At 41.4% G+C, this 26,785-nt stretch overlaps 1 protein-coding gene across 1 annotated transcript; it reads left to right on the forward strand.

Moving 5' to 3' along the window:
• The first annotated feature begins 1,036 nt into the window (after positions 1-1,036).
• Positions 1,037-23,432, forward strand: kpna4 (karyopherin alpha 4 (importin alpha 3)). Its single transcript, XM_039654002.2, is given in 18 exon segments — positions 1,037-1,228; positions 2,337-2,381; positions 2,477-2,566; positions 2,670-2,699; positions 4,161-4,213; positions 4,438-4,533; positions 4,620-4,705; positions 6,948-7,034; positions 7,757-7,926; positions 11,278-11,322; positions 11,396-11,527; positions 14,147-14,275; positions 14,734-14,838; positions 16,540-16,611; positions 16,690-16,852; positions 21,639-21,733; positions 23,188-23,200; positions 23,203-23,432. Coding segments are annotated over 18 exon segments (1,563 nt in total). The 5' UTR covers positions 1,037-1,159; the 3' UTR covers positions 23,286-23,432.
• Positions 23,433-26,785: the final 3,353 nt, after the last annotated feature.

Here is a 26,785-nt window from a genome sequence, read left to right on the forward strand (position 1 = left end):
ACGAAATCACTTTCACACTGAATTCTAAATTCTTCACAGAATTTTGAATTGTTAGTAAACTCTTCTATTTGTATTTACACTGTTAATTTGTACAATTACATAGTACAAGTACTATTTTGATGTTTTATAATTAATCTATGTATTCCAAGCTTTGCCAATAACTTTGCCAATATTGATGTACAGTCAGAGAGAGAGAGAGAGAGAGAGAGAGAGAGAGAGAGAGAGAGAGAGAGAGAGAGAGAGAGACGAATCTGCCGTCTCGTTTTTTTTTATTCCTAGCGATGGTTTTGGCAAAGGTGAATTTGGGCTTTCCGCCAAACGCAGAGCGCCACCTGCCGGAGGCATTACACCATCGCCTGACAACTTCAAAAATAAAATTAAAAATTATAATACAGCGGCAAATTAAATACAGCCGTGAAATTATTTAAATTAAAAATCTAACAGTTGTTTCTTCTTACAGCGTGGGTAACTTAGTGACTTTCGACGAAACACGAAACCTTTACGAATCTGTTGTTTCGAATCAGTGGGTCGGTGAAAAGTCACGTGATACGTCATAACTGTTTCGAAATGTAAATGGTTCGGGCGATGATCTGAAAATTCATGAAACAACTCATATTATACAGGCACACTTGATACGTGTCTTATTAGATGAATAGTTGATTGCATTTGACAGATTTTACTTTCAATAAAATATTTGCAATGGGTGTTTTTATGCATGTTTTGCACTGTTCTGATCAGCAGGGGCCACCAGCGTGTGCGATTCAAACGCTTCGAAACAGTGAATCATTTCCTGTCGCACTCGGTTCAATTGATTCGTTTCTCCCAACACTAGCTTGCAGACACAGATTCGTTATAAAATATATTCTCTTGTTGGCGATTACAGAAAGTTTTTACGTTCTCAAAACACACAGTGGTATTCGCTTCAAACACGCACGCGACGCGATCACACAATAGTGCAATAATAGTACGCGTCCCGCACTCCCCCGTTATTCTCCGCACGCAACGCGAGGCGGTGCCGCTCCACCGGCAATCCCAGCATACACCGCGTCTCATTAGCATAAAACATTCCGGTGTCTAGAAGAGCCGAGCGAACACATTCAGCTCCAGGGAGCTTCAAATACGTCTAAATTAAAGAGTATATCCACACACATCGGCAAACATGAGCGACAGCGAGAAACTGGACAAGCAGCGGCTGAAGAACTTCAAGAATAAAGGGCGCGATCTGGAGGTAAAGACGCGTGTGACGTCGAGCAGATTTACAGACACTTCGCGAATAATCGCGCAATCTCCGCTCTCGAGCTCTCATAACACGACGTGTGTTCAGATCTGAGTGTTTATGTGAGAATACCGAGGTTGGATCAGCTAAAGTTGTGATGTGAAGGTGTTAGCCGCGCGGCTAGCTCGCTGTTAGCCTCGAGCTAAGCTAACGCGCGTCGCAGCTCTCCATTAAAGTGTGCATTTGTCATCTGTTGTTTAAAACAAGCGCAGAGATGTGCTCGGATGAGTCGTGATGTGTGATTCTGGGCTCGGTGTGTGTGTGGTGACCGTGTGTGAGTGTTAGCATGAGCTCGGCCTGCTGCACAATAACATCCTCCGGACGCGTTTCTGCTGCGTGCTCGGGCTCAAAGCACCCCAAAAGGGCAGATTATTAATAGGCAGTGTGTTTGCTGGGGTCGGGGCCGTCGTGTGTGTGTGTGAGAGAGTTATCAGCAGTTTTTGTCTCTTTAATCGCCTCACACTCACGCAAACAGCGCCCTGCGCACATCAAAACACCGCGCCTCGCGTCTGAACAAGCCTGGGAGAGTGTAACCAATCCCCATCAGTGCTGTACATCACACTGGCATCGCTATGCAGATGGATAGAACAATTAGAGCACACTTAAGGTGGTTCTGTTTTAAAAAATGGAGAAAGTTAGAGGTCCCAGGATTGAACCTTGAGGAACACCCTGTTCAACATCTAAATAGTCAGTCTGAAAACCTTTAAAAACAACCGTGTTGTTGAAAATCAGCATTAAACCAAAGAAGCCGGTCAGAACGCTCGTCTGAATGTGTTTAAAGTAATAATTAAGGGTATTGTTCATCTTTCAGGTAATGAAGAATGGCTTTATTGTTGTTATTTATACTAACAAACTTGCATCCAGGTGTTAAGTAAAATAAGCAATAATTTGAGTGTTCATTTTGAGGTGATGTGAGATTGGATGACACGAAGAGCTGGTAAAGCATGTAGAATGATTGTTTCCTCATAGCTAAAGTGTGCAGGTCGGCTGTAGACGAGTGTGTGTGTGTGAGATTGACTGGTTATGATCAGTAATGATGCTTCTGGTTTCTCCCGTACAGACGATGAGAAGACAGCGCACAGAAGTGGTGGTGGAGCTCAGAAAGGTAAGAGTTGTGTTAGTGCAGTGTGTGTGATTGACAGGTCAGTAGTGTTTCCACTGTGTTTGGACACCTGAACAGCTGGTGTGTTTCTCCTGCAGAATAAGAGAGACGAGCACCTGCTGAAGCGGAGGAACGTCCCGCACGAGGACATCTGTGACGACTCTGACGCCGACGGGGACTTCAGGACCGTAAGAACTACTCGTATCTCTCCGTCAGGGTGTTTCAGGATTTAATGAACTGAATTTGCAGTAATTATTGCCGTAACAATTAATTTTTTTTTTTCTTCAATAGCAAAACACTTCGCTTGAAGCAATTGTTCAGGTAAGACATGCATTTTTTATTTTATTTTTTACAATTAAGTGGTTAAATTAAACAAAATGTGCACAATGTGATTTTGATGACTGGGGGATGTTTTTAGTGAGGGAATCTCATGTCTGGCTCTTATTTCCTCTGGAATAAAATTAAGAAGTTGATTCTCGTATAATGAGACTGAAACCAGCTTTAGGACCATATTCATATTTAGATTCTCAGTGAAACGCACATACAGGTTTTTTTTTTTTCAAACTTAATATAATAGTTCGGCCGGATGAGTGCTGCATGGAAATAATGCGGTACTGATTCAACTTTTCAACATCTTGTTTTTTTTTTTAATTCCACTCCACCATACCCAGATAGCAAACTGACATTGAATCAACGTGGAAATATGACATCGAAACAACGTTGATCTGACATTGTTTTGCTCATCGAATTAACGTTGAACCAACGTCAGACGCGTCATTCTTTCAAAACTAACGGAAAATCAACTTGAAATCAACGCGTTGTTTCAACGTTATGAGTTGATTTTCATTTAGCTTTGAAGAATGCCGCGTCTGACGTTGGTTCAACGTTAATTCGATGAGCAAAATCAACGTTGTTTCAATGTCACGAGAGACGTCGTTTCCACGTTGATTCAATGTCGGTTTGCTGTCTGGGTAGTTACCGTTCAATCTTTTTAAAATATAACTTCTCAATGTATTTGTCTGAAAGAATAGTCATAAACGCTTATGATGCTTGATGGTGAGTGAAATCATGGGCTAATTTAGATATATGGGTGAATAGCTAAAATGTAAACATTCACCACACTATCTAGATAGTCGGACGATTCTGGAAATGTTTCCACGCTGTATAAAGCATACGATACGCTTCAAATTATTATTCATATGTGTGATTATGCAGTACTTTATTGACGAGGTGATTTAGCTCGTTCTCTCCTCCGCCGACACGGAAACGATTCTGAAGAGAAAACGCAAAAGTGGCGTTGCGTCATCACTTTTTATTCTGCGTTTAGACGAGCGTTTTGGGTGGGAAATCCGCGTGCAAATGGAGACGCAAAAGTGTGTGAAATTCAATGTAGTATGCACTTCAGGCGGCTAGGTGTGCATACTACAACAACACCAAGTCCACAACCTTCACTGTCAAGCAGACTTTTGCGTTTTTACCGTTTACACGGGAACGCGGCGGTGGAGCGTTTTTAAGATTTCCACTCTGGAGGGTGGTTTCACTTTTTTGCGTTTTTGAGCCTCAAAAACGCCGTCGCCGTGTAAACAAAAGGCACATCCGATAAAATATTTTTAGCGTTCTCGTGTAAACAGGGCCTCAGTCATCTCAGAGTTCCCCTACGGTAAACGCCACTCGAGCACGTTCGTGTCAGATATCTGGCTTGTACAGGGCATGAGTGGTGGTCACTGACACAAGTTGGTGTCGGTCTTCATGTGACGAGGTGTGTGTGTGTGTGGTTTGCAGAATGCCACCAGTGATAACCAGGGCGTGCAGCTCAGCGCCGTTCAGGCCGCCAGGTGAGTGACGGCTCAGTCGTTTTCTTCCTGTTGTAAAAGCTCTGAGTGACTCTCATCCTCCACAAGGGCGAGACATTCAAGCTTTGCTTCATTTTGTGCTGCCAGAGAAAGAGAAACTTGACATGCCTCACCAAGTCTAATAGCTAAAAAGGTAGTAGTGTGTGACTGGCTTTGGGCTGGGCTGTGTGTGTGTGTGGTAACGCTGCTGTGTCCTCGTCCTGCAGGAAGCTTCTGTCGAGCGACCGCAACCCTCCCATAGACGACCTGATCAAGTCTGGGATTCTGCCCATCCTGGTGCACTGTCTGGACCGGGACGACAAGTAAGAGTCCAGCGAGTGTGAGCTGTGTGTGTGTGTGTGTGTGTGGATCTCGTGCTCATATGTCTCTCTCTCTCTGTGTTGTGTAGCCCGTCTCTGCAGTTCGAGGCGGCCTGGGCTCTGACCAACATCGCGTCGGGCACGTCCGAGCAGACGCAGGCCGTGGTGCAGTCCAGTACGTTACCCTGATGCTCCTTCTAGAGTTCGACTCTATGCCGTGTTCACGTCGTCACACACTAATCTGAGCAGAAGCTGACAGGAGCACTCGTGGTGTTGATCAGTCTGAAGAGATCCGCTAGCGGTCTTTAAGGCCCTGATATACTCGAGGAGAAGCTCTTGTTCAGTTTGAGATGCGTGATCAGCGATATCAATGTGGGCGGAGTCAGATGTTCGATAACAGTATGAGGCGCTGTTTCCCACCATTGTTTTGGGGGGCCGCCCCTGAAAGAATGACGTAAAAGAAATACAGGGTTCGTACGGGTGCTTGAAATCCTTGAAAATGCTTGAATTTTGATGTGTTTTCAAGGTTTGAAAAGTGCTTAAATTTTGGATAAAATGCTTGAAATTGTAACTGTTTCTTACACAACAAATACCTATCTGACTGAATATTTCGTTTATTAAATGGCGAAATAAATCTTTGCTGTGGCCCGAGCGTGATTGTTCCCGATGTACTTTGAGTAACTAATTATTTGCCAAAAAAGGTCAAACAGGGAGAAGAACTTTTCATTTCTGAAGTATTTGGGTTTATTTAGTATACAAAGCCCTTGATGATTTTTCGAGAATAACTACATGTATAAATAACTACTGATATATACTACTGATAATAACTAATATCGTTACCGTGAAATAAAATTAGTATTACCGTGAAACAGAATTTTGGTCGTACCGCCCACCCCGATGTCATTTGGATCAAATCCTCCAACAACATTTTAATAAATAAAACCTGTGTTTTGCTTCGATATCTGATCCTTCTGCTATTACGGAACACAATTTTGGCTGTATATTTCATATTAGCCCATCTCTTTTAATGTAGAAAAAACGCTAAATAATAATTTTTTTACTATGCATTGTTTTGTAATTTTACGGTGGATAAGGTGCTGGAAAAAGCTTTAAAATGGACCTTGAAAGTGCTTGAATTTGACTTAGGAAAAGGTGTACGAACCCTGGAAATAACTTCATGTAGGAACTAGCGGCTGTGACGATCACAGTTTGATCTCGAGTGTAATGAATTGCTGAATCGCGATAAAGGCTAGTGTGTTAATATTAAACCGCTAAAAGTCTATTTAAATAGTAATCCTACATTTTCGAGCTGTTCGTTGCCTAAATGAGGACACGACTGCATGAACCTCATTCCAGATCCGCTCTGACAGTCATTTGAGAAACTAACGTCATTTCATAAACGCACTCAAAAAGACCGAATAACTGAATAAGTCTAATTAAAATTAATTAGACATTAATTTTTCACACCATGTATCTGTAACATGCTTTAAACCGCTTAATTTCTGAAACTATAGTCATGTCATAAACGCACAGAAACTCAAGTCTTCACGACCACCGTCAATATGAAAGTTTGGTTTAACTTGACAGTATTATTACATTGAGACGCATTTAAGTAATATATTTCAACACAAATACATAATCTCAACTTTATTTTGAACGGTAAAGCTCATTGCGCATAGTTATTTGACGAAGTTTAATTTCGTATGATTCAATGAATCTTCAACGCCAAATTTTTGTGGGAAAAAAAAAACTTTTATGGAATTTTTTAAAATTTATTAAATTTAAATAAGTTTAACGATTTCAAATAATTTGACATGATTTTTGATTACTAATAATGCTACACCCCGTATCGTAACACGCCCGCTCCGCCGCACTAGTAGTGAAGTCACATGTTTATTTATACACGGATGGCTTAAAATCAAGCGGCTTTACCGTATTCAACATGAAAAACAGTGTCTCGTTTCATCAGAGGAACTTCATTGTTTACTATGAAACCTCTTTCCCGTGTGTTCATGTTTTCACTCGTGTCTGACCTTGATGAACATTTCTACGGGAAGAAGGCGGAGCCTCAGCACACCCACCTATGATGTCATCGCCACAGACCAATGGGAGTTCAAGGCTGTCAACGAGCCGGAGCAAACCTTTCCGGAAAGATCGTTTTTGGCCTGATTTTTGTTCGAAATGACGTCGCATCAGTTCTACGATTTAGCTTGAAGTATATCGGGGCCTTTAAAGAAGTTCTGAGTGGCGCTAACCAAGTGCTCAAAAGGCTGCGTTCTGATTGGATATGTAGACTCAGATTGTGTGTTTCAGAGCGAAGCACGGCACCAGATCCTCTAAGCTCTGGAATATCTGTCACTAGAGCTAGTCATTCTCATCTCTCATCTCTCTCTCTGTGTGTGTGTGTGTGTGTGTAGATGCGGTTCCTCTGTTCCTGCGGCTGCTGCACTCCCCTCATCAGAACGTGTGTGAGCAGGCGGTCTGGGCTTTAGGGAACATCATCGGTAAGTGATGGTTTGGCACGAGTCACCCGGTCGCTGGTTTGAGTTAGTGCTGGTAGGTGATCTCGTCTCGCAGGTGTGTGTTGCTCGTCTGTCACACTCGTGGAGCGGAGTGACTGAAGCTAGTGCTGGGCGGGATGATCACAGTATTTATCAATATTATACCGGTTTCATGACTCTTCTTCTTCAAGCGTGTCTGGGTGAGAGAGGAAATACTGCAGTAGATTGGCTTAGAACGCCCTTACGGTCATGAGTGAACATTATAGAGAAATCCCACACTATTATTAAAACAGGTTTGCGAGGCCCTCAAAATCATGCTTTTTACAAAGAGGTGCCAGATTAAATGAAAATAGCATCGCAACTTGGAAGTCACTCGGTTCCCTTCAAGACACACACCCACGCCGCGTTTTGACTTGGTAAGAGCTCACGTTTGTTCAACGATGTCAAAGCCTTTTGGCGGGCAGTGTTGATGTTGTTTCCCATACATCGGTTCACAATAATATACTTGACCACTATCAGCTCTAGTTGAACCCCTCTAGCTTCACCGTCACACACATCTGAGCGTCGCCAGTGCAACACTGAAAAGACCCTCTCTAACAGTGTCGTGTTAAAGCGGCATACACCGGTATATTCGAATCAAATAAACCAGTATTGGGAATGGCCGCCCAGCACTAACTGAAGCTGTCGCTGGGCAGACACTGGTGATGATGATGATGCTGTTTCAGGGGATGGTCCTCAGTGCAGAGATTACGTCATCAGTCTGGGTGTGGTCAAGCCGCTCCTGTCCTTCATCAGCCCCTCCATCCCCATCACCTTCCTCCGCAACGTCACCTGGGTCATGGTCAACCTGTGCCGCCACAAGGACCCGCCGCCGCCCATGGAGACCATCCAGGAGGTACGAGTGTGTGCTGACACGGGCCACAGATCGCAGCCATGGGCTTTTTCAAAAATACTCTGTTTGAATGTTTGGGCTCATAAAAATCAAATACTCATTTATTTCAATGGTGTTTAAGGCGTTTGTCGCCATTTCTGAATGAGCTGACAACTAGGCAAAATACACAAGTTTACGTTACATCTTAAAGGATTAGTTCACTTTTGAAAACTTTTGCTGATAATTTACTCACCCCCGTGTCATCCAAGATGTCCATGTCTTTCTTTCCTCAGTCGAAAAGAAATTTAGGTTTTTGATGAAAACATTGCAGGATTTTTCTCCATATAATGGACTTCAATGGGGTCCAAACGGTTCAAGGTCCAAAAGACAGTTAATAACAGTTTCAGATGCAGCTTCAAATGTCTTTAAACGACACCAGGCGATGAATAAGGGTCTTATCAAGCGAAACGATCGGTTATTCCAAAAATGTAACTTTTCTAAGGACAAATGCTAGCCTTGCTCTATTCTGTGAGGCGCGTTTGTAACGTCACGTAATACGTAATTACGTTCAAAAGGTCACGGGCGACGTAGCCAGAAGTACAGAGTCAGAGTGTTTACAAGTTGAATGCATAGGTTGAACGTGCAAACTAACTCAAACGGCGTTTACAAAAAAAGGAATTAAAAGGGAAAAAACGATGTCGGACGATTTTGATTCTGTACTTCCGGCTACGTCGCCCGTGACCTTTTGAACGTAATTACGTATTACGTGACGTTGCAAACGCGCCTCAGAGAATAGAGCAAGGCTAGCATTTGTCCTTATAAAAGTTACATTTTTGGAATAAGTTTTGAAATAAGCGATCGTTTCGCATGATAAGACCCTTATTCATCGTCTGGTGTCGTTTAAAGACATTTGAAGCTGCATCTGAAACTGTTATTAACTGTCTTTTGGACCTTGAACCGTTTGGTTCCCATTGAAGTCCATTATATGGAGAAAATCCTGTAATGTTTTCATCAAAAACCTAAATTTCTTTTCGACTGAGGAAAGAAAGACATGGACATCTTGGATGACATGGGGGTGAGTAAATTATCAGCAAAAGTTTTTTTCAAAAGTGAACTACTCCTTTAAGGTTTGTGTGAAAACAAAGTATAAAGAGATTTGTCTGTTTCTAGTCGGCAAGTTTGAATGTCCTGCGAGCTGCTTTCTCTCCATCTATACACTCATAATTAGGGCTGTATTCACAACACACACACCGTTTCAAAGCGGCTTTACTGCAAATCCATGAGTCCACATTACAAGTTATGCATTTCAGAAATGAACCGTTACAAATCACACGGTTCTCTAATGTATTAATTTCAACAATGAGCTCATTGAACATGATTAGGATCTGTAATGGCAGCATCGGTGTGTGTTGCTTCATCTGAGGTCCTGGCGATTACTGTTGAACATTTAGTGGAAGTGACATAATGGACCTTTTAACTAGTGCTGTAGCGGCGCGTCGATGATTCGATGTCAAAATTTCTTTATTTATTTATTTTTTGCATGTTCCCGGTGTGGTGAAGAGATGAGTCCCCCTGAAGAGATGAGTCCCACCTTAGGACCCCATAGTATGCCTGATCTAAATATGTTCTCACGATAACTTGATAAAAGCAGTTTGTTGCCATCAAGTAGTACGTTTATTTGTTTAGCGCTTTTCATAGTAGGTTGCGTCAACAGCAGAGGAGAAAGTCCGCGAAATGTAAAAATATTACTGTTATTGTGTCATGAAATGTAATTTTAAGAGTTTTTAAGTCGAGAATATAGTTGTTTAAAGCTCAAATCTGTGGTTTATTCATAAAGATTGCGCCTTTTTAAAACATTGTTCTGACGTTTTCGGAGTTGTCAGAACCAGGGATCAGCAGCACATCTAACTAACGTTAGCCCGCCTGGAACAGCTTTAACTCGGCTAGTCATTCTGACGTTTGCCGCGGATAAATGCTATGCTACTATGTAAGCTAACTAAAAAACAATAAGAACGAGAAATGTTTAAATTTACAATCTACAGCTTCGGTTATATACTAGTATATGAAACATATAAGTTAAAATACATCTGTGCTATAAAATACATAATGACTCCTTAATACTTCAAACGTCTCTTATTAATAAACAGATTTTCTCTAATTTGTAACCATAAAACTAGCTTTGAACCAATCAGATCGCTTGGGTCCTAAGGTGGGACTCATCTCTTCAGGGGGACTCATCTCTTCACCACACCGGCGGTACAGTTTGCCACACACACGTGGGAGACCGAAACATTGCAGAATAGAGGACGAAAACAACTAGAAGTGAATGTGCTATCCATTAAATGAATCGCACACAGTAAACAAACCCTTAAGAAAAAAAACTTCGCAATTTAGACGCTCAAACTGGGTGCCGGTGTGGTGAGACGTACAAGCTCGGGCAGATTCGGCTTGAAGTCGTACCCGGACGCGGCGCCGGGTGCGCTGTGACAAAAAAAGGCGTACACACAGCCAGCCACAGTCTTCCTGGTCTTGCGCACCCAACGGGTCATTTTTGCCGTGCGCACATTTGCGCTCGTGCGGACGTGTCGAGTATAAACAAGGCTTTACTCCGTGTCAGCAGTCAGCACGCGCTCTGATCAGTAGGTGAACTCCGCCTCCGACTGCGTTTCCCTCCTCAGCTGATATTAATATTTAAACATTCTCTATGATAAAAAATGTTTGTAAAAAATATTTGAATAACACGGTTTTGGCGGTTGTAGAGTTATGATGGTGTGTTCAAATACATGACATTAGACTAACGTTAGCCAGCTTATAGTATCTTGATTCAGTATGCTAGTATTTATTTGAGATATTGTTTTTTTTTATTAATTGAGCAGCAGAAAAAATATTCTTTATATTAGTCGTCCAATTAGTCATTAGATTAGTCGACTAATCGATAAAATAATCGCCCAACTAATCGTTTAGTTAATAATCGTTTACCCCAGCCCTACTTTTAACAGTCAATTAAAATCAAGACCGTTTAATGGGCTTACACAGCAGCAGTCTAGTATTAAACAGAGATGTGAAATGGAATAAATTAAATATGAAAGTAAGCAGTGGAAGGGCGTTAGGTGTGTTATTGAAATTGTTGTGTCTGAAATGCAAGTCACTTAATATAAAACAACTTGTTCATGGAAGTGCTGTATTTTTGGTTGGACACCCGTGTGTTTTGGGGGCTTTTACATAAATTGTGGCGTTTGAGTGTGTAGTCCACTCTTGTACTCTTGGTCCCCTCGAGTGCTCCTCTGTAAATAGAGACGGCATATGACGTTTAATGACTGGACTATCACAGTCTCTGTGAACGTAAACTGGGCTGATCTCTGTCTCTTCACACAGATTCTGCCCGCGCTGTGTGTGCTGATTCACCACACTGACGTGAACGTAAGTGCTGCTCTGGTCATGTGACTGTCAGCAGTGGCGTGTGGGCGCACGGTTAACTCTGAGCTCTGTGCAGATCCTGGTGGACACGGTTTGGGCGCTGTCTTACCTCACGGACGCGGGCAACGAGCAGATCCAGATGGTCATCGACTCCGGGATCGTGCCGTACCTCGTCCCCCTGTTGAGCCACCAGGAGGTCAAAGTTCAGGTATGGAAGAGGCTTTTGCGTTGGTGTGGAAGTAGAAGTCCTGTAAAACCCTTCATAAACCCCATATTTATGAAAAGTGCTTGAATTATTGAAAGACAATATATATGTGAAATTAGTGTTTAATTTTAAAGATAAGATCTTTTCATGCTAAATCAACTCTGTGACCTGTCTGGTATAGAGCCAGTTCGCTATGGGTGATATAGCTCATAAATATCCAATGATTCAGCTTTCATTCTTCAGCTCGATCATATATTCATGTGGGGAAAATCCGTTTCAATATTTGTGTTAGTCATTGCATGTGCTGCACTTTTTTTGTATCATTTTGTTTTATTTTTATTGACCTCTTGGATTTAACCCTTCGGAGTCTTGTTCTATTTTGGCCCTTTTTGAGTACTTTTTTTTTTTTAATTTTGGGACATAAACAAATGTTTACCATACCAATTTTTGGTATCATTTTTTTCAGCACAACATTACCTATATGACCAGACAATTAGTTTATCACTTTGATGTACTGTATCAACATACTGGACCCAAAATCACACAAAAAACACAAACATGCTCAATGAAGCATTTTAAAAGGTTTAAAATGTAAACACAAGTTGTAAAAGTCAAAATATTCAGATATAATCAAGCTATATACAAAGAAATATGATTCACAAAAAAAGCGAGTGTAGCCGTAGGCTTTTTTTTTTTTTTTTTCATTTTAGCTTTGCCACTTTAAAAAAAAAAATTGTGCACGCAAATGTACAGAGAGCTTTTGCATTCCCAGAGTATGAGGGTTTCCAAATAGTGCAAATACACCATAAAAAAGCTAAAATTAAGATAAAATGAAACTATATACAGCAAAAAGCAGGTGTGGCAATAGGGTTTTTTCTTTTCTTTTTTGCTTAGACACTGCAAAACACTTTTTTGTCCAATTAGACAGCTAGCTACATAACAGGGCTTTCATTCCTTGAGTAAGAGGGGTTCCTCAATAGTGCAAATATACCACACAAAAGGTGAAATTGACACAAAATCAAACCATACATTCAACTATTTACAACAAATATCAGGTGTGTTTATTTATTGTTGTTGTTGTTTTTTTTTATCTGTGCCAATCCTCAAAACATTCATCTAATTTACTCCTAAACTACTCCTAAACTATCTACACCACTCCTAAATTACTCTCAAAATCTACTCAAACTAGCAATAATTTCTCCCTATATATATATTATATATATAAAACTTATGTGTCTCTCTTTGTCTAGTCCGTAAATCTCCTGACTTTCACTTTCGCGTCTTTGCTCAGTTGGCTCCTCCTTCACTCCGTGAAATGTGCAGCCTGAAGAGCAGAATCAGCAGATTCACACATTTTTCTCCGTTTTTGTTTTATGACAAAAAACGAAAAAGTTATTAGAATAAATGCACCGTCTGTCGCATCCCATCTTGCGTTCTTTTACGAACGCGTCAATATACGCATACATTTTTTTTATATAAAGTTTAAATGATCATATCTCCGTTTTTACTTGGTCTATCAACACAAAACAGTAAAATAGAGTTTCAAGTCAGCACTTTCGGCAGAAGTGGATGGCAGCGCTCAACGTGACTTTGTTTTTATGCTTCGACGTCTTAAAGGGTTAGTTCACCCAAAAATTCTGTCAGTATTTACTCGCCCTCATGTTGTTCCAACCCCGTAAGACCTTCGTTCATCTTCGCAACACAAATTAAGATATTTAAGATATTAAGATCGCTCCTGCATACTAGTCCATAGGCTTCTTGAGGGAATGACTCTTGCTGGCCTCGAAAAGTCATTAAAGACATCGTTAAAATAGTCCAAGTGACTACAGGGGCTCAATCTTAAGTTTATCAAACGACGAGAACACTTTTGTGCGCAAAAAAACATAAAAAATAACGACTTTATTTCAACTATTGGTTTATTTCTCCCTCTGCGCGAGTCAGGTTACTAGTTTAATAGCGTAAGCTTCTGTTATTGTACGTCACACGCATCACACACACATGACCAGCGTCGGCCAATAGTGAGCCTACGTGTGACGTAGCTCTACGCAATCACACTACGTTAACCGACTACAGGCTCATGGAGAAGGAAGTGAATAGTTGAAATAAAGTCGTTATTTTTGTTGTTTTTGCGCACGAAAGTGTTCTCGTCGTTTGATAAAGTTAAGATTGAGCCCCTGTAGTCACTTGGACTATTTTAACGATGTCTTTAATGACTTTTCGAGGACAGCAAGAGCCAGTCCCTCAAGAAGCCTATGGACTGTATGCAGGAGCGATCTTAATATCTTAAATATCTTAATTTGTGTACCGAAGATGAACGAAGGTCTTACGGGGTTGGAACAACATGAGGGTGAGGAAATACTGACAGAATTTTCATTTTTGGGTGAACTAACCCTTTAAACTGGATATGTGACTTGATCACGCCGGCGTGATTGGCGACCCCGAAGGGTTAAAGGTCATAAAGATATTGTTTGATTAGTGAGATCTCTGATTGTGTTCCTTGAAAACCCCAAAAGTAGTGCTTGAAAGTCCTGTCGTTTGATCGAACCCTGTGTCTTCCTCCTTCCTCATTAAAGAGATTAGCATGTGAGGGCTGTGTGTGTGACGGTCTGCTTTCTGCTTCAGACGGCAGCGCTGCGAGCGGTGGGGAATATCGTGACGGGAACTGATGAACAGACTCAGGTGGTGCTCAACTGTGACGCTCTGGGCCACTTCCCAGCACTCCTCACACACCCCAAAGAGAAGATCAACAAGGTAACGTGTCCGATCCACTCCAGGGCTCGGCATTAACCCCAGACTAGCCCTCTCTCCTGTGACGTGTTGGACATGATGACAGCTGAGGTGTGGCGCTGGCACGAGTGACGCCTGGATAGTGTTCAGATCAGCATATGTGTTTAATGTTCAGCTTAGTGTAATGTGTGAGTGTGTGTGTGAGTGGCTGATGGGTGCGGGTGTCAGACACAGCAGTGCTGATACAGGAGTGCATCTGAGGCGGGCCGCTCCCCGCGAGGCCTGTGCGCGGCCTGGCCCATGATTAGAGCCTCAGTATCATCATCCTCGCCCTCAGCTCCTCTGCCAGCGCCTCCACCTCAGCAGGGCCCGTGACCTCTCGCTCGCCCTGAGATCTGATCCGCTCGCTCGTCACACGCGTGAGCCCGTCATCAGCCCTGACGCCGCTGTGCTGAGTGTGTGTGTGTGTGTTCTCTCTACAGGAGGCCGTGTGGTTCCTGTCCAACATCACCGCAGGGAACCAGCAGCAGGTTCAGGCCGTCATCGATGCCAATCTGGTGCCCATGATCATTCTGCTGCTGGATAAGGTGGGTACCCAGACTCACTCTAACACACTGACCTCTGCTATCGTGATCGTGTCATCCACACGTGCAGTTTAGTTTGATCAGCGAATGCTGAATGTTCACTATTATCCATTAGGGTTCACAGTTAATTTGATGGAGCTTTTCACAATACACCTTTACAGAGTCCATATTACAATCTGGTAGGGCTGGGTAATAAATATCGATTTCTCGATATTAATCGATTCTCATTTTTACGAACCGATATCGAGTCTTAAATCTGAAGAATCGATTAGTCATCCTGTTTCATTTGAATGAATGGATCATTGTATCGCGGCTGCGCGCATCCAACAAATCGCAATAATCTTTGTCCTTTGTTACTATTGATATGAAACAAAGTCTCAGATTTCAAATTAGGTTAATTTTCATACGAAATTCAGAAACATAAATAGTGTTTTGTCGCTGTGGCGTGAGATCGCTCTGGAGAAGCAGCAGCGCTGATCTCTCTTCCGGCTTAATAATACCAGTCACAGCGCCAAATAAACATGAACGAGCATCTGAAAGTGTGTTAAAGATACAGTACAACTTATCCAAATCCAGATCATGTCACATTGATTCGCTCAATCAGCGTTTCAACCGTGGAAAGACGTCAGTTAAACAGCTTGTAATCAATGTATTGTCATATTTACCTCAGAAAACCCACATAAACTCGTTAGTCAGCTAGAAAAAATAACTCTAGAGAGGAGCATTTTGCTAAATATATACACCATGCATTATAATCTTAATGTTCTTCAATATTTAATGCATATTTGAATAAATCTGGCAAGTTTTTATGACAGCCGCCATTTAAATGTTTATATTTCATATGATCTTCTTATTATAAAAATAAATAAGTGTAATTTAAGTGTTCGTATAGCTACAAAACAGTTCATTATTACCTTCATATTAGGCTAATGAAGCCTGTAGGCTACAACTAGACAACTGGAGATTTGATTTCCTTGAGAAAACTTGCCATTTATTGGAACTGATATCCAAAATAATCGATATTGAATCGAAATCAAATCGAATTGCAAGCTTGTGAATCGAAATTGATTGTGAAATTTGTGTCAATACCCAGCCCTACAATCTAGAGTGATCTATTATCAGTGGAGATTGATTTTGTAATTATTTCTGAAATGAATAACTTAGTCAGTTAAAAAGGTATTAATGTAAACAATATAGTAATTAAGGCAGAAACGATGAATAATCAACTGCAAAATAACACTATATATATAGTCTTCACTGAATAAGTTAAATGATTCCTATAATTAAGTGTACCTCATGGTTACCGCAAGGTCAATCATCTCAGTTTTGTAAAGCGAGTCGTGCATGTACACGCATGGAAGGATCATTTACGAGATTCACTCCTGTGTGGAAATGAAGCGGTCACTCCTGGAGCTTTACAGTGCACACGGAGCCTAAAAGTGCGGTTCACTCAAATGCTGAATCCTGGTCCTTAGCTGAAAATACTGTGCAATGTTAGACACGTGCGCTCTTTAACTTCAGTTTAAAGTACTTTATTTAATTCATTAATAATTTGAAACTCAAATGTGCGGTGACCTGGGTTTGCCGTATTCGATGCTAAGTTACGTCTGTCTGAACCTTTTGCAGTATACTTCGACTGTTACCGCTGATTTAAGTGTGTGTGTGACCCAGTGTATCACACACAGCTCATTGTGTTTCTCACAGGGAGATTTCGGCACTCAGAAGGAGGCGGCGTGGGCCATCAGCAACCTCACCATCAGCGGCAGAAAGGACCAGGTGAGCGGCTCGCCAGACGTGTGTGTGTGTGTGTGTGAGGAGCGCGGCGTTCACGTGTGTTCTCGGCTCGTCCTGCAGGTGGCGTACCTGATCCAGCAGCAGGTGATTCCCCCCTTCTGTAACCTGCTGACGGTCAAAGACGCGCAGGTGGTGCAGGTGGTGCTGGACGGCCTCAGTAACATCCTCAAGATGGCCGACGACGAAGCCGAGACCATCGCCAACCTCATCGAGGAGTGCGGAGGTGAGCGCTAGTGTGTGTTAGGGGTGTAACTGTTCAAACCGGACTGAGAACCCAAAACACACCCACCACGGGACGTATGCCGATACTCGTGGCACATTTATCCTTGACATTGGATTAAATAGAAATTGGGGGTGTGACGGTACACATGTTCGTTACGCAAATTTTCGTGTCTTATGTACCAATGCAAACATCATTAACCAATGATCGCAATAAGCTCTGCGTTTTGAGGCTTTCGCTAAGAATCACATTTTTCAATTGTCTGTTTGATCATGAAATTCTTGCGTTAAACGGCGTTTGACGCTCTTGGACGTGGCGTGACCGATCACTATATGCGCCTCAGATGATCGTTCACTCGCGCAGCTGCTTAAACACATCAGGCATGTTGAAGATGCAGTATAACCTGCTGCCATGGGAAAGAGTTACTAATGTTTCTAAGGTGTCTATGAACAACAGCAGCCTAAATATTAGAGCTGGGTATTGAGACAAATTTCACAATTCGATTTCGATTCACAAGCTTGCAATTCGATTTCGATTCAATATCGATTATTTTGGATATCAGTTACAATAAATGGCCATTTTTCTCAAGGGAATCAATTCTCTTAATTGCTGGAAACTATGGGAGTCTAGTTGTAGCCTATAGACTTCATTAGCCTAATATGAAGGTAATAATGAACTGTTTTGTAGCTATACAAACAATTAAATTACACTTATTTATTTTTATAATAAGACGATCATATGAAATATAAACATTTAAATGGCGGCTGTCGTAAAAACTTGCCAGATTTATTCAAATATGCATTAAATATTGAAGGACATTAAGATTATAATGCATATGTAATATGGTGTATATATTTAGCAAAATGCTCCTCTCTAGAGTTATTTTTTCTAGCTGACTAACGAGTTTATGTGGGTTTTCTGAGGTAAATATGACGATACATTGATTACAAGCTGTTTAACTGACGTCTTTCCACGGTTGAAACGCTGATTGAGCGAATCAATGTGACATGATCTGGATTTGGATAAGTTGTACTCTATCTTTAACACACTTTCAGATGCTCGTTCATGTTTATTTGGCGCTGTGACTGGTATTATTAAGCCGGAAGAGAGATCAGCGCTGCTGCTTCTCCAGAGCGATCTCACGCCACAGCGACAAAACACTATTTATGTTTCTGAATTTCTAAAGAAAATGGACGTAATTTGAAAATTGAGACTTTGTTTCATATCAATAGTAACAAAGGACAAAGATTATTGCGATTATTTTTTATTTTTTTTGGATGCGATACAATGATCCATACATTCAAATGAAACAGGATGACTAATCGATTCTTGAGATTTAAGAATCGATATCGGTTCGTAAAAATGAGAATCGATATTTATTACCCAGCCCTACTAAATATACTAGTATACAGACCACTAAAGCGCTTCTGACTGGGTCGAGACGGAGCGGATGCATGTTTCATGAGGAGAACCGCTTTTCTCCTTTCGCTCTTGGCACATTTGTGGTTTAATGCATCTCATACGCAACAGAAATGGCAGCGTTATCAGCGGCGGTCTGCAACACTCATGCGCAGCATTATTTGCCTAGTGCATAAACAAACATATCAAACTTTTGTTCATTTTAAAGAGGGAAATTATATGGCAATAATTCTCAATATCGCCCGACCCTCCTTAAACATGTTGACGTTTGGCCTTTTCTACCTTGACAGACCTGCCAACCCGCACGCGTTCTGTGTAGCGGATACGCATTCTGACCTCAAAGTACGCTGGGATGATTGGTCACTCTAAACTACGCAAAAACCTGGTGACGCCTCTGTGCACGCGCAGTCCTCAAATCAAGCAGCGGCAAAATAAGCGGAGTTCGACCAATCGTAGCGCTGGGTTCATTCCCCAAATAGCAAGCGGGTGTGATTGACTGATGTGTAAGGCCTATCATTAAAAAGAGACTGAAAATCGACAGCAATCAAGAATCCGTCTCGATCCCGCTTCCACTCCCACAGCCGCCTCTGAGTTCATAAGCCAGTACTTCTGACCCCTGAAGGGAAACGGGCTGGGCTGGATGTGGAAAGTTGAAGTATTGAGTTAACTTAATCTGGATTCGATATTCGATAATCACACATTAGAGCCAGACCGATATATCGGCCGGCCGATATTAGGCATTTTCCATAATATCGGTATCGGCAGTTATAATGGCAGATAAATGAATATTTAAATAATGAAATAAAAACGGACGAAACGTGCTTCAATCATCTCTCCTTGGCCTGTTATTTTGAAAATGTATGTTTTACAATTTGCAGTATGATTGCTAAATTATGGCTTATCATTAGGGGTGTAACGGTACACAAAAATCACGGTTCGGTACGTACCTCGGTTTTAAAGTCACGGTTCGGTATGTTTTCGATACAGCAAAAAGAAAGAAATGCCAGAGAAATTTCCTATTTGTTTAAAGAAAAAATATTTTTAAATAAGTGAGTTTTCCTAGATCTTGAAACTTTCAGGTTTATAAATGGGGGTCATCTTTGAAGGATGAACAAATAATGTTTTGGTCATCACATTAAAAATAACATTTAAATATATATTTATTTATATAATATTTGAATTTTGAAGTGCTGGAAAAAGATGTGTGAAGTACTTGAAAGCATTTCACCATTCCAGCCAAACTGGTTCCAGTTAGTGTTACTATATTAAATCCATGGTGAATGTTGCTGGTCTGTGGATGAAAGTATTACTAGTTCATTCACGGCACAATGTTTCTCCTGGTTTCCATGACAGCGCTGAGATCTACGGTTAATAACGGAGAAATGTGAATGCATCTCACTAGATCTCGCAGCGATGTTATTACCTCAGTGGCGAACTCAAATGTTTTCTTTACCGGATCTCTTAGCGCGGTGTGTTAACAGTGTTGCTTGATCGAGATCGGCTCGCGCTGCACAGATGTTGCTGGTCCGAACTGATAAACGATCCATGAAGCACAGGAGCGCAGTTTCGTTCTGCTTTCATTACGCTTGCCATTTAATATTGCGCAACGTTGTGTTGGCCGCGTCAGCACGAATTTTGCCGGCAGTAAAAATGGTCCAAGCAATCGTTCGGTTTGTATGCGTACCGAACCGGAAGCCTCGAACCGAAACGGTTCAATACGAATACATGTACCTTTACACCCCTACTTATCATAGACTAGCTAACCATAAAGCTAGCTAATGCCACTATCATCAGTGGAAGACCGCTAACGTTAACATTAATGAGCTTGGAAACCACAATGAACTTTTTCTGGCTAAATAAAGTAATTATTACTGTATTTATAACTAGCATATCTCTAGTTACAGTCAAGTTATACTTGCGAGGAGTGAACATTTAGACATAGAGAAAAAGTATCAAACGTATCTTGTGCAGGAAAGTTAGCTTTTCTTTTACACGTGTGTGAAATCCAACAATATTTAATAAAAAAAAATATCGGCCGATATATCGGGATATCGGATTTTAAAACCCCAAAAATATTTGTATCGGTATCGGCCTTCAAAATCCTTTATCGGTCGGGCTCTACCACACATGGGTGAAAAATCACAGGACAAGTTAATAACTTTTGGAAGCTGGCTCTATTTATCATCAAAAAAAGAAATAGGTGGATGAGGGCGTGGGATCAAACTAGGCACGGGACAAGCGGAAGTACCGCCGTCATCCAGCGCAGCTCCTGGAGCGAGCAAATGGTGAAACTAGCCAAACGGTTCACCTCAGAAGGGTCTGGAGGACACAAATATACGGCGACGATGATCCCCACGCCGCTGTTCTGCTCTCAAGAGCAAATACAGAGGGCTAGGGTTGGGTATCGTTTGAATTTGAACGATTCTGATTCCGATTCCTTGTTTCGATTCCGGTTCCTAACGATTCTCGATTCCGATTCTTTTAAGAGGCAGGGTCAAAAAAGTTTAGCTAACCTTGCTAACCAACGGTCTTTCTGAAGGAAATACTCCTTTTGTCACAAATTTTGCATTTTGCCGAGATTTCGTTATTTTTAGAAAAGTGAAGCCACACTTTGGACCGCCGACGTAAGGTACTCATGTTCGACTCGCGCGGTTATGCCAACACTTCCGGTAGACGCTTCTTCGTTGGTGTTGTTCAGCGGTTTCTTCTTCCGCTCGGCGGACTGTGAATATCGAAACTAGGAATCGAAATTTTAACTTTTGAACGATTCCGGGAAAAACGAAAAGTTAGTCTCGGTTCCAATCGATACTCGATTCTCGATACCCAACCCTACAGAGGGGTGACTCTCTCGATGAATGCACGGTCGACATAAAAACAATGGCCGCCAACCGATTTTGATTCTGACGTGTGTCGTGCTTAAATTTCGCTTCAAACTTTTGTTTTTAGGCGCGTCAGTTTCGCTCTTGACGCGTGAATTAACACAAAGTGGTCAAGCATCAAACTAGACGCGTCAGGCGCGAATTTGACACGCAATTCGCGTCCGGTGTGAACGTAGCATAACATCTCTTCAATGAAAGGCATTTAGGAGATTATTATCCACACTAATTCCCCCCCCGGCCTTAATTTGAGGCCAGCCTTTATTTGTCCGCGTTGATCACGCACCCGGCCACGATCAGAGGCCCGGCGTTTATTTGAATAGCGGTTTTTATTTGAGCAATTACGGTAATTCATTTTTAAAATTCTTACTTTGAACTAGTTCATGTAGAAAGTGAGCTTTCCCAGCACTGCTTAAATGTACACGGTGATCTATTCTTTCTCTGACTTGATGAAAGGAAGTAGTTTGTGAAGATCTTGATCATCTGTTGCTCAGGTTTGGAGAAGATCGAGCAGCTGCAGAACCACGAGAATGAGGACATCTACAAACTGGCTTATGAGATCATCGATCAGTTCTTCTCATCTGATGATGTAAGTTCCTGCACACGCGTGTTCTCTTGCTCACGTTTATCACTGAGAAAAGCAGTTGGATCAGTTCCTGAAGGCAAACGCAGTTCTAGGTGGCATCTCTCATAAGACTCAAATCTGGAAACCAATACTTGTTATATTGTGTTTTACCTTATTGGAAACGAGATTAGGAAGCGATCAGAATCTAGATTGTTAATTCCATAGACATAATATATACATAGACGCCCTATTGGCCGCTTTGGAACGTTGCTGCGATACGTCAACGGGTCCGCCATTTTGCGGAGGTCAAGACTGCACTGTAATTAAATGCAAGTAAATGACTACGTTTTTCTGGATAAAAACATTCATGGATAAGAATGGTGAAGACCCCCATACTGAGATATTTAAGTTTGCTCATTGTGGAAAAAGCATTTTATGTGATTGACCAGATTTTAGCAATAACATTGATAACTGATGGATCCTTTATGAAAATACATGTTGTGGTACAACTGGGCATACAGTGCAATGCAAATCGTAATTATTACATAAAGTGAGAAGTAATAGTAAATAGTTTAGTCAATAAAATCAACAAATACTATACAGCAAATAAAAATTGTAATGAATACTAGTATAATTATATAAAAATATGTATAGTAGTTTATTAATAATGCTATAATAGCAATAGAATAAGACATACACACACAAAAAATAAGTTATATAGTGACATACATTTAATATTTAGCTCTTTTTGCTAAATTTCAGTTTTATTGATCAGTAATAGGCTAGCCATTATAACAGAAGTAGCTTCAGTCAAACTTAAAATAGCCTAAATATAAAGTTATGAAACTTTACTTTGCCCTCAGCCAAAACTATTCACCAGGGAACCATTTATAGATTAATGAGACCAAAGATAAACACAAATTATATCTCATGTTTAACCTCTAGACTAGAGCGAGCCAGCGGCAACCGTCAGAAGCACTGGCCGAGGTACGGGGGAGGCGAGACGAGCGCTGGGCGGGGGCGCAGCTTACAACTCCGAAAACTTAAAGTTTTAAATAGGCGCTATCTTTATAAACAAACCACATATTTGAGCTTTAAACAACTACATTGTCGACTGAAAAACTATTAAAACTACATTTCGTGACACAATAACAGTAGTATTTAACCTCTAAACGTTACTGTTACTAATTAAATCATGACCAAAAACAGCACACAAAACATTTTTCTCAATTCCCGGTATGAGAGGTATGGGAAAGTTGCTCTCCCCAATATGGCGGCGCCGTTGACCTACGCTCCAGCGGCCAATAGGGCGTCTATGTATTTATTATGTCTGTGGTTAATTTAAACGATCCCCATCCCTAGCCACGCCCCCAAACTCAGGCTATTGGCTGAGCTGCAAGGATCGTTTAGATGAAATTTAGGAATCGTTCAATCCCCAGCCCTAGTCACTCAGTGAACCGCTGGCTTCTGTCTTTCAGATCGACGAGGACTCAACCTGGTTCCCGAAGCCATCCAAGGAGGAACGTACAACTTCAGCTCTCCCACCAACGTGCCAGCAGAAGGGTTCCAGTTCTAGACGCCACGGGACACCCGGAGTTTTGTTTGTGATGCAGCACTCTGTTCAACATTAAAAATAATTAGAGCGAACGAGAGAGAGAGAGAGCGAGCGAGAGAGAGTGTGATGATGATGATGATAAATATTAGGTCCGTTGTGCTTGGCTGATGGGATCCAGCTGCATCTAAACCCAAGAGAAATTGAGTGGAGTTCCTCCCGAAGGAAAGCGTCCCGTCGGCGTTTGAGATGATGATGATGATGATGATGATGGCTTTGAGTGGATGCGATGCGAGTGAGAGTGAGTGGGTGAATACTGCGTTTCAAAACACCACCATCTAAACCGAACGCGCTCGGAGCAAACTTCACCAAAACTGCCTGGCGTGTGTCTCAACTAAACCAAACCCAACCAATGGGAGCAACCAAGACGTCTCACATTAGTAATCTGAGGTAAGGACGATCGTTGAGGACCTCATCAACAACAGAGACACGAACACACTTCTGAGGAGTGCCTGAGTGTGTGTGTGTGTGTGAGTGAGTGAGTGTGAATGACCCCTGAGGGGTTGATCTGACGTGCTGGAGACGGACCCAGCAGACCAGAGCCCTCTCCCGTACGCTAGCGGCGTCACGCTAACGTTTATGTGCTGCAAGTGAGTGTGTGTGTGTGTGCTTGACTGACTGATGAAATGCAGGACTGAATGTAACGAGTCGACATGGGAAAAAAAATCAACCGGCGTGTGGAAGGTGACCAATTCAGCGGCAAATTGTGGACTAGCCTGGAAGAGAGGAGACTAAATGGATTTAAAAAGATTAAGAAATCACCTTGACTCGGCATCAGTGATCTAAAGAAGACTATGTCATGACTTTAATTCCCCCTTTTCCTTTTAAACCTGATTTCGTGCTGATGACACTGGACTGAGTGGACTTGCGTCGAGGATGATCGGTCGGGGAAGTGTGTGTGTTGTTCCCAGTGTGTGCGTTTGTCCCTAAGCCCGTTTTCTTTCCGTCTTCCCTCGTGTCTGCTTTTAATTTCCCAGTGCTGGTGTAAATACATGTACTGCACTGTTGTCGGACCCCGGCACAAACGCTTCCGCCCCTCCTCCGAGCGGGTCACGTGATCATGTGTGCGAGGGGGTTCAGACCCGTATCCTTTGCATGTGCTAAACTGCAGCATAGTTCATTTTAGTGGGTTTTTAGTTTCGTAAGTGTAAGCTTCTTTTTTTCTTTCTTTTCTTTTAAAAACAAAGTACCTGCTATAATGTTTCTGTGGCCATCTTTTTCCTTCCCATTCAAGCCCCTCACTGTTCCTGACCGACGACGGCGTTTTGCACATCGGAGGCGTGTGCACATTAGCAAAGATGGGCGGTTAGTCCCACTCTAACACAGGCCATCTTTATTTGTAGATATTCATGTTCAGTGTTGAGCAATATTGCAGCAGATGCGGACTGATAGCGCTGTTTCCCATCCGTTCTGTTTCTGAACTGTGTTTGCATAACCTCTCCATGGCTATATTATGTTTTCTTTACACCCCTCCCACCCCCAGCGGCATTCCTTGTTTGCAAATATGTAGTTTCAAAAGAAGACAAGCATAGATGGTGTACCTATCCTGTTGGACAGACTCACAGGCTCTGTACCTATTTAAATAAATATTCAAATGTGTCCCAGTGGTGCTGTCTTCAGCGGAGGAGGGAAAATCATTTACTGAAGTGAGTTCACCCCATCCTAATGAAAGGTTTCTATGTGTTATAGATCTTTGGTCAGATTTCCTATACAGTATAACATTGAAGTTTATCTTATAAACGGTAATTGTGTTTGGCCTTTTTAAGTGTAAGCTATTTTCTACGGAAGCCCTGAACCGCAACCTAAAAAAAAAAAAAAGTCAGTAAAAAAAAAAAAAATCTGTAAAAAAAAAATAATCTGTAAAAAAAAAAAAAAATCTAGCATTTCGAGATTAAAGTCGGAATGTTTCGAGATTTTAGTCAATGTTTCGAGATTTTAGTCGAAATGTTTCGAGATTAAAGTCGAAATGTTTCGAGATTAAAGTCGAAATGTTTCGAGATTAAAGTCGGAACGTTTCGAGATTAAAGTCGGAACGTTTCGAGATTAAAGTCGGAACGTTTCGAGATTAAAGTCGGAACGTTTCGAGATTAAAGTCGGAACGTTTCGAGATTAAAGTCGGAACGTTTCGAGATTAAAGTCGGAACGTTTCGAGATTAAAGTCGGAACGTTTCGAGATTAAAGTCGGAACGTTTCGAGATTAAAGTCGGAACGTTGCGAGATTAAAGTCGGAATGTTTCGAGATTAAAGTCGGAACGTTTCGAGATTAAAGTCGAAACGTTTCGAGATTAAAGTCGGAACGTTTCGAGATTAAAGTCGGAACGTTTCGAGATTAAAGTCGGAACGTTTCGAGATTAAAGTCGGAACGTTTCGAGATTAAAGTCGGAACGTTTCGAGATTAAAGTCGGAACGTTTCGAGATTAAAGTCGGAACGTTTCGAGATTAAAGTCGGAACGTTTCGAGATTAAAGTCGGAATGTTTCGAGATTAAAGTCGGAATGTTTCGAGATTAAAGTCGAAATGTTTCGAGATTAAAGTCGGAATGTTTCGAGATTAAAGTCGAAATGTTTCGAGATTAAAGTCAAAGTTTCGAGATTAAAGTCGGAATGTTTCGAAATTAAGGTCGAAAAGTTTCGAGATTAAGGTCGGAATGTTTCGAGATTAAAGTCGGAATGTTTCGAGATTAAAGTCGAAAAGTTTCGAGATTAAAGTCGGAATGTTTCGAGATTTAAGTCGGAACGTTTCGAGATTAAAGTCGGAACGTTTCGAGATTAAAGTCGGAACGTTTCGAGATTAAAGTCGGAACGTTTCGAGATTAAAGTCGGAACGTTTCGAGATTTTAGTCGAAATGTTTCGAGATTTTAGTCGAAATGTTTCGAGATTTTAGTCGAAATGTTTCGAGATTTTAGTCGAAATGTTTCGAGATTTTAGTCGAAATGTTTCGAGATTTTAGTCAATGTTTCGAGATTTTAGTCAATGTTTCGAGATTTTAGTCAATGTTTCGAGATTTTAGTCAATGTTTCGAGATTTTAGTCGAAATGTTTCGAGATTTTAGTCGAAATGTTTCGAGATTAAAGTCGGAAAGTTTCGAGATTAAAGTCGGAAAGTTTCGAGATTAAAGTCGAACTGTGAAGTCGAACTGCCATGGATAAACACAAAATAGTAGCTTTTTACTTTTATCTGAACTTATCTTACTTTGTCGTTATAAAATATAATGCGCCGGAATAGACTTTAGCCTATAGGATAACCAACACGGAAAACACTTTTCAGACTGGATGGAGAAATCCAGCTTTATGAATGAATGAATGAATGGGGCATTTATATAGCGCGTTCATATATGCCTACACTCAAAGTGCTTTACAATCATATCAGAGAATCTCTCCTCAACCATAAGTGGTTATTAAATCTTAGGAAATCACAGGATCCGGCCAAATGATTGGATACAGAATGATGCACTTAAAATGTATC

Source organism: Pimephales promelas, chromosome 16 (genome assembly GCF_988280905.1).
Source record: "Pimephales promelas chromosome 16, fPimPro1.hap1.1, whole genome shotgun sequence".
Lineage (NCBI taxonomy): Eukaryota > Metazoa > Chordata > Actinopteri > Cypriniformes > Leuciscidae > Pimephales > Pimephales promelas.